Source organism: Oncorhynchus tshawytscha, linkage group LG18, assembly GCF_018296145.1.
Source record: "Oncorhynchus tshawytscha isolate Ot180627B linkage group LG18, Otsh_v2.0, whole genome shotgun sequence".
In the NCBI taxonomy this organism is placed as follows: Eukaryota; Metazoa; Chordata; class Actinopteri; order Salmoniformes; family Salmonidae; genus Oncorhynchus; species Oncorhynchus tshawytscha.
In genome coordinates this window covers 19,043,789-19,058,788 of record NC_056446.1, presented here as the reverse complement: position 1 = coordinate 19,058,788, position 15,000 = coordinate 19,043,789, and the positions used below count along the sequence as shown (strand labels likewise).

Below are 15,000 nucleotides of genomic sequence, written 5' to 3'. Positions count from 1 at the left end.
TGCACTGGGCATCAGGAGGCTGAGAAAGAGGTAGCTCGGCTGTTGACAGGTGTGCACTGGGCGTCAGGAGGCTGAGAAAGAGGTAGCTCGGCTGTTGACAGGTGTGCACTGGGCATCAGGAGGCTGAGAAAGAGGTAGCTCGGCTGTTGACAGGTGTGCACTGGGCATCAGGAGGCTGAGAAAGAGGTAGCTCGGCTGTTGACAGGTGTGCACTGGGCGTCAGGAGGCTGAGAAAGAGGTAGCTCGGCTGTTGACAGGTGTGCACTGGGCGTCAGGAGGCTGAGAAAGAGGTAGCTCGGCTGTTGACAGGTGTGCACTGGGCGTCAGGAGGCTGAGAAAGAGGTAGCTCGGCTGTTGACAGGTGTGCACTGGGCGTCAGGAGGCTGAGAAAGAGGTAGCTCGGCTGTTGACAGGTGTGCACTGGGCGTCAGGAGGCTGAGAAAGAGGTAGCTCGGCTGTTGACAGGTGTGGCTCCATCGCCCAGAAAGCTTGACACTCTGGCTATTGATTCTGTCAGACAAGATGAGTTTGGATGCAAAATGGGTTCAAATACACAGGACAGACAGAGTTGCTGTTAGGGGTGTTGAAACAACGCACATTAGAACAGATCTGGGCAAAGAAAAAAGTCAAAGGATGGATTAATATTCAGCTTGCATATGGAGGTTGAAAAAATGAACACTGCACTATGCTTACATCCCGGGCACCACGATCACGCCAGGGCGAAGGAAAAACACTCTATCCACAATAAGACCTGGAAACAAAAACTTTGAAAACCTACCTGACATCACATCCTCCTACTACACAAAATACTATGAAATTGGTTCAGAAGTTGAAGACAAAACAATAGCCATCAACACCATTACCTCTGGGTAGAGTATAAGCAATGGGTTTAAAGCAGGGATAATGAGACTATTAGAGGAAGGATGGTGATGAAGAGTCCTTGTGCCCCCCCGCCAGCATGGCTAGACCCCACCCCGCCCCCACACTCCCCCAGGGAGTCTCCCTCCCTATGAATCCAATTTAAAAACCCAGCAGGAGTCTAACCAGCGTGCCTCTAATGACTCGGCTGCTTTTAATTCAAGGCTGAAACTCAGTTAAAATGGCCGCCGCTCCATTTCTCTTTGTTTGCTCTTTCTCTTTCCTCTCCCTCAGTAGCAAAGCGTTGCGCTGATTAGCTGTGTTGATCTCCGTTCCTCACATCCTCCCCGCGGGGTATCTCTGGCCACCTTGACCTGCCCGCCGGCCGGCCGGCCAGGCCGTGGCTCGCCCTTATGACATAATCGCAGGAAAGTGGGGTTGTGGGAAGGGTCATTGGAGAAAGTAAGTACCTCCTGTAGGTTAACAAAGTATCCTGACTTTAAAGTATTCATTAACCTACCCAGAGGATGGAACAGTGAAAGGGATGATTGTTTCAACAAGCCCAATATACTAGATGAAAGGCCGCTTAACCTATTCCAATTCTGAGGATCAGATATCTAATTTCGCCGATAAAATAACGCCCTCTTGGGTCTACATTTCAGAGAATATAAATACATCACAATTATTTTTTATTTTATGCAATACCTTTTCTTGAATGATGTTTCAATATGATGTGAATATCCTTTTAGAATTGTATGACGTAGTAGACTAGTCTACGTGGTAAAGATTGAAGCCTCGAATGTGCAATAAGCAACGTCAAACTAATTCGTCAGACTAATTGCACACCTTGAAGTGGCTGAGGGAACAATGGCCACTGAGTAGGCTAAACATTACAGAAAGACTGTAGTCATGGCTGTCAAAGTCTACATCCCAGCGGCGTCTCAAACTATGTTTAAATCAATTGATCAGCATCTCTTTTCCAGACCGTTGGCTGCTACCCCCTCTCTCTCTGTCCCTCTCCCCCCTCTCTCTCTCTCTCTCTCTCTCTCCCCCCTCTCTCTCTCTGTCCCTCTCCCCCCCTCTCTCTCTCTCTCTGTCTCTCTCTCTCTCTCTCCCCCTCTCTCTCTGTCCCTCTCCCCCCCCTCTCTCTCTCTCTGTCTCTCTCTCTCTCTCCCCCCCCTCTCTCTCTCTCTCTCCCCCTCTCTCTCTCTCTCTCTCCCCCTCTCTCTCTCTCTCTGTCTCTCTCTCTCTCTCCCCCTCTCTCTCTCTGTCCCTCTCCCCCCCTCTCTCTCTCTCCCTCCCTCCCTCTCTCCCTCTCTCTCTCTCTGTCTCTGTTTGAGCGACACCTAGTTTATCAGCTGCCCTCCGCAGCGGTCACCGCCCTTGTTCTGATTGTCAACGGTAAGGGCGGGGAGAAGGGAGGAGGAAGTGTGACTGACAGCTGGTGTGAGTGACACGCACAGGCTATGATGGATGAGCTGCAAGCGTGACTCAGAGAACCACAGAGGGTCAGAGGTTAAACATGTCACTGCTGTCCGTCCTCTTCCCCAGGGCCCTGCCCTTTGGGGCCCCCCGCCCCACCGAAACCAAGGAGCGATGAAGAAGGGGGGGGCAGGAAGAAAATGCACTCTAGACTTAACAAAAGATGGTGGTGGGGGGTGTTGGGAGGAGCGGAGGGGCCGGGGTGATATGTGAGGCGCTAGGCACATGCTCTCTCTGGGTCTCAGTCAAAGCCAGGGCTGGACAAAGCCCCCACAGCCCCAGGAGCAAAGGCGGAGCTCGTCAATGGGCACAGGCTCAGGCAGGATGGTTCCTCTGAAAGAAACCATAGGCACGGGGGCAATTAGCCGTCCTTAGAGCCACATATATCTCCTGCAGTCTCTCTGGAACAACAAAGGAGAGAGCCATTCAATTTGCACCCCACACTGCCAGGCCTTTTGTCCCAGCTAAAGGGAGATGCTGGGTGAATAGGTGCACTAGTGTATTTGCCTCCACACTGCTTTGTAGAGAGACCTAGCTTGGCCTCATCAGAAAGGGAAAGGCACAAGCAATATTCAACGGACTCTGTTTGTGTCTGCGGCTGGCTTGCTAGCTGGCCCAGGGCTCCTTGATTAAGGTACACGTACAGGCTTGTAAAGACGAGAAGAACTTGAGCATGCTGCCGCTTTCACAGCACACAGAAAAGACTGAGGGTCGACACAATGGCTGTATGACTTTATACTCCAATGCCTCAATGTTTAAATGTTGCCATGTGCCTTTCTGCACAGAAATTGAAATCCTTTGAGCACTTTTGGTTGACAGCCTGTGACATAAAAAAAACAGACAGGTGTAATTTAATAGAGAATCTTAGCTAAACATGGTGGGTATTCAGTATAGATAGAAGCCTACACAAACCATAGGGTTGAAGGGTAAAGGCATCTGAATGCTTCCAAACCCGAAACAGTTCGTTAGAGTTCATGCATATATTATAATTACATTTTTTAACATTTTGGTTCGTTCTGGACTTCGGTGAAGGTTTTTTCTGCTGTTTGGGGACACATTTTTTGGTCCACGCCCCTTTGTCTGTGATTGGTCAAGAGTAGGGATTCTTTAATGAAGTCTTTGTTGTCATTCAACGAGAGACAACTCGTTTTAGTGCACATTTTGTAATTGAAAAATACTGCACCAAACATCTTAGATGTAAAATTGCACGCCTACAATCTCCTTGCTGCAAAAACGTCCAAATGAATGACAGATTTCTAGAGTTATCTTAGATTAATTCTGACTATTTTGAGGAAGTGTGTACTGGCTACGGCGTCTCAAAATGGACAAACAGTACTATTGCCGCTTTTTTTCCATATTCAAGAGAAGGTCTTTTAAGGGAGTATGCAAGGCGCCAGCCGAACTGAAGCATGTTGACGCCTTAAGGGGTGGAAGTGGTGGAAACAGTCGCAAGTCTTTCAGATACAATCTGTAAACCATTTACTACAATGTCAGTATGTCAGTCGATTATCTATTTGAACCCCTAAAAACAGCAAAAATCACAATTCAATTCTTACTAAGCGCTAACCAGTGTAGGCCTTGACTAGACCATTTTAAAGCTCTGGCGACGTTGCGTCTTTAAAGAGTGATGCATCTGCTCAGTCTGCTCTGCTCAGTCTTCCACAGAGCCAATGAGTGTGCGTCCCCACCCATCACTCAGGAAGTCAATAAGTAATAACCATTCACCTTGGCCGGTTCCACACCATTACACAAGGCCTGTCCTGATGATGACTCAGGAGACACGACGAACGCTTGCCTGCCTGAAGAACCTACCCGCCTGCAATCACTGACAGATTGTAGGGTAAGAGAGAGAGAGATAGTGGGAGACACAGAGAAGGAGGTGGGGGGGGGGAGAGACGGGGAAGAAACACAGAAAGAAAGAGAAAGGAATAAAGAGAAACAAAGGGAAGGAGGAACGGAAAAAAGAGGATAAGAGAGAGGAGAGAGAGAGAGAGAACATGAGAGCCTTTAAAGGGCTCTATGTTATCCAAACACAGGAGCAGATCTGATGATATGATGTAGGAGCGTGGGAAGCCATGTTACAGATAGCATAGAGGCGTCGCTCTGATCTTAACAAGAATCCAGGAATCAAAACAACAGCTATTGTAACACTGTGTGCATGTCTCATTGTTTCAGGTGATTATTGATGCCTTATCTGTGTTCAAACAAAGTGAACGCATTACAACGAGCCGCCAGCGAGACAAAAGCCCCCTGGATGAGCGTGGGAGGTGACAGCCACATCTACCATTTCTATCGCCTCTTCTACCATCTTTTCCCTTTTCGTCCTTCCCTCTCTCCTCCTCTCCTCTTCCCTCTCACCCACTGTCATTTCCTCTCCTCCTCTCTCCCCTCCTATCTTCTCCCCTCTTTTTTTCCTCTCCCTTCCTCCTCTCTCCTATCCGGTCCTCCTCCTCTCCTCTGCTTCCCTCTCATTGCAACAAGGCATGATCAGCAGTTAAAATAAATGACGTGTGTTAGCCTTAAGACCACTTTACAGTATCCACAAGAAGGGAAACTGGCCACAGACAGACAGCCGGTGTAAATATACTGCTGACATGCCATTCTAGCCTGGCCATTCTGTCATCCATTACAGTCAATGGTGGGGTGGAGAAACGAGAAACACACACACGCTCGCCTCGCAAAGGCAATGTCATCCGGAGTGCTTTTAATGTTAGGCCATTAAAGTGGTCAATAAGCCCACTTGAGTATCCTGTACTGCTTACTCTACAGTATATTCTCCCAGCTCCATGACTTCATGGCTCTAATCCAACAAGAGGTCTGATATCAAAATAATATGCAAACTGAGAGCACTGGGTGAGTCCCCTGAAACCAGGACAAAAATATATAATGATTTGGGGGATTTTCAGGAAATCTAGGAAGGATTGCTGACATTTATTTGACATTTGTATCTAAAAGCATAATCGAGAAATTATTCACCAAAGTTGGCATATTCATGACATTTTGGCCTTACCCAGGCCTTCTTTAAAGGGACACTTTGGGATTTTGGCAAGGAGACCCTGTATCTACTTCACCAGAGCCAGATACATTTGTGGATACCATTTGTATGTCTCTGCGTCCAGTATGAAGGAAGTTAGAGGTAGTTTCGAAAGACAATGCTAACTAGCGTTAGTGCAACTGCTGGATGTCTATGGGTATCTACTAGCATGCTGGACACACAGACTTAAAAAGAATATCCACCAGTTCCTCTGACTCTGGGGAAGTAGATAAAGGGCCTCATTGCCAAAATCACAAAGTATCCCTTTAAGACTCACATTTTTTTAATCTGTAGGTGCTACAAAGCAAATATTGGTGTCATATGAAGCTTTACGGCTTGCTCTGTAATATGGGTAGTATTTAAATTACATTAATTTATGAATATTGAGAAATATAAACATGAATATTAAAAATACCATATTTGATTTGGCTAATTCATCAACATTTTGTTGAAACTAATATATTCTATGGGTATATCAAAGTTCTATAGTGAGATCTCTGCTATTTTTAAAGTTATGGCCCATTTTATACAGAGACATTGGCATAGTAGGCATTTTAACCAATCACAGCCCTCCACTTGCTTGTATCATTGCACATCATGCAAATCACCAGCAGAGGGGGACCACTTTGAGTCCATTTTCACATTCACTCTGTTAGTAATGCTTACAAATGGGATCATAACTCATAACTGTTTTTCAATATTCATATTTAGATTTTTCAATATTCATTAATAATGTAAGAAAATTGTTACTGAAATCAAAATACTGCTCGTACAACAGAGCAAGCGGTAAAGCTTCATATGAAGTGTTCCCCTATAGTCATTTAGCAGCAGCGCCCTCCAAAAAATATGATACTTTTTTGGGGGATAATGTATTCTGATTTATTTTGATATTTCTGCCGAGACATGGCTTTAAAAGGATTTTTCTACTTTCCCACCGTGAGATGAACTCATGGATACCATTTTTAATGTCTCTGTGTGCAGGTTGAAGGAAGTTGCTAATTAGCGTCAGCGCAATTTTTAACTCACGTTAGCGCAATGACTGGAAGTCTATTGGAACAGCTAGCATGTTACCAGTCAATGTGCTAACGCTAGTTAGCAATGGCTCATATCCAAATACCTTCAAACTGCACGCAAAGACACAAAAATGGTATCCATGAGTTCATCTGTCTCTGGGTAATTAGAATAAGGGCTTCATTGCCAAAATCTCGCACTGTCCCTTTAAGATCAGAGTGACAAGTTACAACATACAGTATATTTGTAGCAAACAGAGCGATCAGTGGCTCAAATGACAGCCACATGGAACATAAATGTAAATGAATGAATGAATGAATTAAATTTTCATGCATTTTGGAGTAGAATGTCCTTTTAAATATAAGTGACCTGCTCATAACCCCCCTATATGTCAACAATCCTTCCTCCAAAGGAGCATTCTATGGATTAAAGATGTTTGGGTTTCGTAAGGTATTACCCCACTTCACATTATTTACCATCGTTGGCTGTGTTGTTCTGGCCGGTGTTGCTGCTTGGTGTCACTGGGTAGATGGAAACATGAAGCATCAACAACAATGAACCACTCAAACAAAACTCCCTGTCATGGACATTTGCTTGCCACAAACCTGAAGCCATGGAAGATGGAGAAAGAAAAATCACGCGCGAGAAAGAGAGAGAGAGAGGTGGTTCTGTCACCAACTTAGGAGGGCCTACAGCAGCACTTAGATCTTCTGCACAGATTCAGCCAGACCTGGGCCCTTACAGTAAATCTCAGTAAGACAAAAATAATGGTGTTTCAAAAAAGGTCCAGTCGCCAGGACCACAAATACAAATTCCATCTAGACACCGTTGCCCTAGAGCACACAAAAAACGATACATACTTCGTACTAAACATCAGCGCCACAGGTAACTTCCACAAAGCTGTGAACGAGCTGAGAGACAAGGCAAGAAGGGCCTTCTATGCCATCAAAAGGAACATAAAATTCAACATACCAATTAGGATCTGTTTAAAAATACTTGAATCAGTTATAGAACCCATTGCCATTTATGGTTGTGAGTAGAGGTCGACCGATTATGATTTTTCAACGCCGATACCGCTACATTATGAAACGTGTTCAATTTGGTTTAAATAATGCATGTGTTGGAGAAGAAAGTAAAAGTGCAATATGTGCCATGTAAAAAAGCTAACGTTTCAGTTCCTTGCTCAGAACATGAGAACATATGAAAGCTGGTGGTTCCTTTTAACGTGAGTCTTCAATTTTCCCAGGTAATAAGTTTTAGGTTGTAGTTATTATAGGAATTATAAGACTATTTCTCTCTATACCATTTGTATTTCATATACCATTGACTATTGGATGTTCTTATAGGCACTTAGTATTGCCAGTGTAACAGTATAGCTTCTGTCCCTCTCCTCGCCCCAACCTGGGCTCGAACCAGGAACACATCGACAACAGCCAACCTCTAAGCATTGTTACCAATTCGCTCCACAAGAGCCGCGTACCATGCAGAGCAAGGTGAACAACTACTTCAAGGTCTCAGAGCGAGTGACGTCACCGATTGAAACACTATTAGCGAGCACCCCTCTAACTAGCTAGCCATTTCACATCGTTTACACCAGCCTAATCTCAGGAGTTGTTAGGCTTGAAGTCATAAACAGCTCAATGCTTGAAGCACAGCGAAGAGCTGCTGGCAAATACACAAAAGTGCTGTTTGAATGAATGCTTACGAGCCTGCTGCTGCCTACCACCGCTCAGTCAGACTGCTCTATCAAATATCAAATCATAGACTTAATTATAACATAATAACACACAGAAATACGAGCCTTTAGGTCATTAATATGGTCAAATCCGGAAACTATCATTTTGAAAACAAAACTTTTATTCTTTCAGTGAAATACGGAACCGTTACGTATTTTATCTAAATATTGCTGTTACATTGTACAACCTTGTCACGTTCTGACCATAGTTCTGTTATTTTATTCTTTGTTTTAGTATGGTCAGGGCGTGAGTTGGGGTGGGCAGTCTATGTTTGTTTTTCTATGTTGGTTTTTGTGTTCGGCCTAGTATGGTTCTAAATCAGAGGCAGGTGTCGTTAGTTGTCTCTGATTGAGAATCATACTTAGGTAGCCTGGGTTTCACTTTTGAGTTGTGGGTGTTTGTTTCCGTGTGAGTGTCTGTTGCCACACGGTACTGTTTCGGTTTCATTCGTTTCACGTTTATTGTTTTGTAGTGTTCAGTTTATGTCTGTAAATAAACATTATGGACACTTACCACACGGCGCATTGGTCCTCCGATCCTTCTCCTCAGAAGAGGAGGAGGAGTGCCGTTACAAACCTTCAATGTTATGTCATAATTATGTACAATTCTGGTAAATTAATTACGGTCTTTGTTAGGAATAAATGGTCTTCACACAGTTCGCAACGAGCCAGGTGGCCCAAACTGCTGCATATACCCTGACTGCTTGCACAGAACGCAAGAGAAGTGACACAATTTCCCTAGTTAAAAGAAATTCATGTTAGCAGGCAATATAAACTAAATATGCAGGTTTAAAAATATATACTTGTGTATTGATTTTAAAGAAAGGCATTGATGTTTATGGTTAGGTACATTGGTGCAACGACAATGCTTTTTTTGCGAATGTGCTTATTAAATCACCCGTTTGGCGTAGTAGGCTGTGATTTAATGATAAATTAACAGGCACCGCAATGATTATATGCAACACAATACAAGCTAGATAAACTATTAATATCATCAACCATGTGTAGTTAACTAGTGATTATGTTAAGATTGATTGTTTTTTATAAGATGCGTTTAATGCTAGCTAGCACCTTACCTTGGCTCCTTGCTACACTCGCATAACAGGTAGTCAGCCTGCCACGCAGTCTCCTCGTGGAGTGCAATGTAATCGGCCACAATCGGTGTCCAAAAATGCCGATTACCGATTGTTATGAAAACTTGAAATCGGCCCTAATTAATCAACCATTCCGATTAATCGGTCGACCTCTAGTTGTGAGGTCTGGGGTCCACTCACCAACCAAGAATTCACAAAATAGGGATAAACACCAAATTGAGACTCTGCATACAGAATTCTGCAAAAATATCCTCCATGTATAACGTAAAACACAAAATAATGCATGCAGAGCAGAATTAGGCCGATTCCTGCTAATGATCAAAATCCGTTAAATTCTACAACCACCCAAACCTTCCATAACAAAGCCATCATATACAGAGAGATGAACCTGGAGAAGAGTCCCCTAAGCAGGCTGGTCCTGGGGCTCTGTTCACAAACACAAACACACCCCACAGAGCTCCAAGACAGCAACACAATTAGACCCAACCAAATCATGAGAAAACAAAAAGATCATTACTTGACACATTGGAAAGAATTAACAAAAAAACAGAGCAAACTAGAATGCTATTTGGCCCTTAACAGAGAGTACACAGTGGCAGAATACCTGACCATTGTGACTGACCTAAACTTGACTATGTACAGACTCAGTGAGCATAGCCTTGCTATTGACAAAGGTCACCGTAGGCAGACCTTGCTCTCAAGAGAAGACAGGCTATGTGCACACTGCCCACAAAATGAGGTGGAAAACTGAACTGCACTTCCTAAACTCCTGCCAAATCTATGACCATATAAGAGACACATATTTCCCTCAGATTACAGATTCACAAAGAACTCGAAAACAAACCCAATTTTGATAAACTCTCATATCTACTGGGTGAAATACCACAGTGTGCCATGACAGCAGCAACATTTGTAACCTAACCAATGAAGAACAAACACCATTGTAAATACAACCCATATTTATGTTTTTTTATTTTCCCTTTTGTACTTTAACTATGTGCACATCGTTACAACACTGTATATAGATATAATATGACATTTGAAATGTCTTTATTCTTCTGGAACTTTCATGAGTGTAATGTTTACTGTTCATTTTTATAGTGTGTTTATTCGTGTTTATTATCTATATCACTTGCTATGGCAATGTTAACATATGTTCCCATGCCAATAAAGCCCCTTGAATTGAATTGAGAGAGAGAAAATGAGAGAGAGCACCCATTGCCATTATCTCTCCATGCACATAAACAGTGACCTCCAGAATCCCCCCGCAGTCAGCCCACTGTCATACAAAAACAGACAACATCAATTCAAACACACTCAGAGCACTCCCCATTATCATGTTACATCCTGGTCTCTCTCCACTTACAGACGCCTGCTTAGCTGTTGGCCAGCCAGCCAACCCATCAACATGGCACACAGACAGGGGAAATGGGCCCAGGCACAGATGATAAACACTGTGGCTTCACATTTCACTCAGACCTAAATCTACAGAGGGGGTCAGCCTGTCGGTCAGCTGGCCTCGAGGAGAGGAGAGTAGATGAGAATTTAAATTAACATACACTCGTTTGTTTGTGTGTGCCAGTGTGAACATGTGTGTACGTGTGTGTGTGTGTGTGTGTTTGTGTGTTTGTGAGTGTGTGAGAGAGAGAGAGAGAGAGAGAGAGAGAGAGAGAGAGAATGTATATGTGGGTGTGTGCATGATTGTACCCACAGGAGAGCGTGTGCCCATTTAAGGCATTGTAAAAATTCCAAACTGCCTCAATGGAGTAAAAATGGGCTTATTCATTCTTTGAAAAAACAGACAAAGCATTTTAGACATCCCACAGGGACCGAGAAAAGCCCAGGTTTGTTAATAACAGAGCTTAGTAGTGCAATAAAACCTGCTCAGCTAAGAATCATTAGAAAATAGCCTGACTCCGTTTAATTGTAAATCAAGTTCAAGAACTGCCTGGAGAGTCATCACTCAGTGCATCCAATTAATAAAGGAGAAATCCATTATCTGGCAACCATTTTATGGAAACAAAAATTCCACAACAAATGGGGAGGAGCAGGGGGAGAGGGAGAGAGGGGGAGGAAGGGAGAGAGGGAGGAGGTTTGGCCATGCGGCCCGGGCAGATCCTGAGGGCGTGAGCGTTTTGTGCGCGACGGAGGGTAGCCTGGACCCCGGCAGAACACTTGGCATGTGCCAACCACTCAGGTGACAGGCCATCTCACTCCAACTCCTCTCCTCTCCCCTAAATTCACGCCCTTGCGTCTTTTCTATGTTCAGGCCATTGTCTGAACAGGGCCAGCTGGGTGGGTGTTCCAGGGCTCCAGCAGGACTGCCTGGGTTAGTGGCTGGGTCAAACGGTCAAATAGGGGGTGCTTATATTTGTCCTGTTTCACTGCATGTACAAGTGCTAACCTGTACGAGTGTGAGGTGTGAAATGGAAGTGTGTTTTGTGCATATCCCAAATACCCCTGAGACACCCTCAGAGAGTAGCGTCACGGCCAGGGATCAGCCATTATTGACGGCGACCCTGGAGCAATTGGGGTTAAGTGCCTTGCTCAAGAGCACATTGACAGATTTTTCACCATGGGGATTAGATTACTGGCCCAACACGCTTAATCGCTAGTTTACCTGCCGCCCGCCCTTCTAGAGGGCTACAGGGCCACTGCCGACTCGGTGGGGGGCAGAATCCTCGGGATCCTTGTTCTTAACAGACAGACTACTACTGAGCCAGCCTGGGGGACAGAGAGCAGAACAGAGGGAAGGATGTAGGACTGGGCTGCCATCAGGGTGGACTGGGGCTCTCAGCTTCTCTTTGAATGGAGGAGTGAGACAGAAGAGCAGTGAATGTCTGATGCCTTCTGGCAATCGGCTTAATATGACTTTGTTGATAGTCCTTCTATTCATAACACTGATGATTAATGGAGTGAGTGAGCCGATTGCATCAGCTAAGGAGAATGTAGGGATACATTTACCTTGTGTGAATCCTCGCAAAATCATGTCACTGGTCCCTGTGAGGCAGGAGCCTGGTAGGGGAGCGGAGCATGGCACAGAGGAAGGTGGAGGCAACAGCCACAGGCTCTGACATGTGGCAGTCTGCCTGCCTGCCTACCTGCCTGCCTACCTACCTACCTACCTACCTACCTGCCTGCCTGCCTGCCTGCCTGCCTGCCTGCCTGCCTGCCTGCCTGCCTGCCTGCCTGCCTGCCTGCCTGCCTGCCTGCCTGCCTGCCTACCTGCCTGCCTGCCTGCCTACCTACCTGCCTGCCTACCTGCCTGCCTGCCTGCCTGCCTACCTGCCTACCTGCCTGCCTGCCTGCCTGCCTGCCTGCCTGCCTACCTGCCTGCCTGCCTGCCTGCCTGCATGCCTGCCTACCTGCCTACCTGTCAGCCTGAAATGAAAGCAGCATCACATGCAGGTTCTCTTTTCTCCCCTCCTGCCATTGTGTAAGGCTTTCGGCTGACGGAGACTGTGAATAAACAACAGTGCTTCTTCTGCATGGAGAAGAAGAGATGGAGAGGAGAGGAGGGTGCTGAGGCGGGCAGCAATCACACAGACTTTGTTCTGCTGGGGAATAATAGACAGTTTAGCAGCCAGTGCTTTACCTGCAATTAAAATAAAAAGATAATTTTGTTAAAAGCATTCAGTCTGTCAGCTGCATCTTGGGATATTGTCCCTTTGTCGTGGCGCGTGGAAGACAAGACAACACATTCCACTGTCAGTGATATATATATATACTGTACCCCTCTGGGCTGTCACACTTTATTGAGCAAACAGGGAGCTATGACAGGGCGGGGGTGGGATAATTCATCTTAAAAACATCGCTGGTTGAACTATTGTTCTTTGGTTTCTCTGTGAAGGCACAACACTTCTTTACCTTTCAGATCTCAAAGCACTGCACTCCTACTGCACACCACCATCTCAGGACTCCAATCCAAAATGTAATAATGGTGCTAGCGTTCCTGTAATGGGGGGGCAGAGAGAGAGAGAGAGGAAAAGAAGAGAATGAAGAGAGAGAGACGGAGGAGAGAGGGTATTTCCCAGGACGGGTTCTCTCCAGGGCCGACCCAACACTCCCTCAGACAGCAATATCATGCAAAATGGTCCAGCTGTGCTTTCATCTCCTAATGTCATTACAGTGAGCAGGTAGAGATCAGGGATTGCATTCTCCTCCTCTGTAATGTGGTTCACAGGCAGCCTCTCCGCTGCACGGTGCCTGACACACTCTTTGCATCTCCAAAGAAGTGTCAGATCAGAAAACATAGGAGAGGAATCGCTTCCCTCCTGTGCTTCAGACACATCTCAGTCTCCTCTTAACGCATGTTCTTCTACCCATAATTCAGCAACACATGCATTATAAGCAAAGCCCTGGGGCGATGTAGGACGACTGGTGAGTTTAACCTGCCCTGGGGCGATGTAGGACAACTGGTGAGTTTAACCTGCCCTGGGGCGATGTAGGACAACTGGTGAGTTTAACCTGCCCTGGGGCGATGTAGGACGACTGGTGAGTTTAACCTGCCCTGGGGCGATGTAGGACAACTGGTGAGTTTAACCTGCCCTGGGGCGATGTAGGACGACTGGTGAGTTTAACCTGCCCTGGGGCGATGTAGGACGACTGGTGAGTTTAACCTGCCCTGGGGCGATGTAGGACAACTGGTGAGTTTAACCTGCCCTGGGGCGATGTAGGACGACTGGTGAGTTTAACCTGCCCTGGGGCGATGTAGGACGACTGGTGGGTTTAATCTGCCCTGGGGCGCTGTAGGACAACTGGTGAGTTTAACCTGCCCTGGGGCGATGTAGGACGACTGGTGAGTTTAACCTGCCCTGGGGCGATGTAGGACAACTGGTGAGTTTAACCTGCCCTGGGGCGATGTAGGACGACTGGTGAGTTTAACCTGCCCTGGGGCGATGTAGGACAACTGGTGAGTTTAACCTGCCCTGGGGCGATGTAGGACGACTGGTGAGTTTAACCTGCCCTGGGGCGATGTAGGACAACTGGTGAGTTTAACCTGCCCTGGGGCGATGTAGGACGACTGGTGAGTTTAACCTGCCCTGGGGCGATGTAGGACAACTGGTGAGTTTAACCTGCCCTGGGGCAATGTAGGACAACCGGTGAGTTTAACCTGCCCTGGGGCGATGTAGGACGACTGGTGAGTTTAACCTGCCCTGGGGCGATGTAGGACGACTGGTGAGTTTAACCTGCCCTGGGGCGATGTAGGACCACTGGTGAGTTTAACCTGCCCTGGGGCGATGTAGGACGACTGGTGAGTTTAACCTGCCCTGGGGCGATGTAGGACAACTGGTGAGTTTAACCTGCCCTGGGGCGATGTAGGACGACTGGTGAGTTTAACCTGCCCTGGGGCGATGTAGGATGACTGGTGAGTTTAACCTGCCCTGGGGCGATGTAGGACGACTGGTGAATTTAACCTGCCCTGGGGCGATGTAGGACGACTGGTGAGTTTAACCTGCCCTGGGGCGATGTAGGACGACTGGTGAGTTTAACCTGCCCTGGGGCGATGTAGGACAACTGGTGAGTTTAACCTGCCCTGGGGCGATGTAGGACAACTGGTGAGTTTAACCTGCCCTGGGGCGATGTAGGACAACTGGTGAGTTTAACCTGCCCTGGGGCGATGTAGGACAACTGGTGAGTTTAACCTGCCCTGGGGCGATGTAGGACAACTGGTGAGTTTAACCTGCCCTGGGGCGATGTAGGACAACTGGTGAGTTTAACCTGCCCTGGGGCGATGTAGGACAACTGGTGAGTTTAACCTGCCCTGGGGCGATGTAGGACAACTG

General features: G+C 46.4%; 1 protein-coding gene across 3 annotated transcripts in view; it reads right to left on the bottom strand.

Annotated features, from left to right (window-relative positions):
- The window catches only part of LOC112246309 (mitochondrial peptide methionine sulfoxide reductase-like), a 109,244-nt gene that overhangs the window by 80,447 nt on the left and 13,797 nt on the right, over positions 1-15,000 (bottom strand). Inside the window, exon 2 of one of the 3 annotated variants that reach the window (XM_042300787.1) lies at positions 6,862-6,906. The exons of the other annotated variants lie outside the window; for them this stretch is intronic. Coding sequence (XP_042156721.1) covers positions 6,862-6,906 — 45 coding nt within the window. The remainder of the gene's footprint in view (positions 1-6,861; positions 6,907-15,000) is intronic. 3 annotated transcript variants of the gene reach the window in all.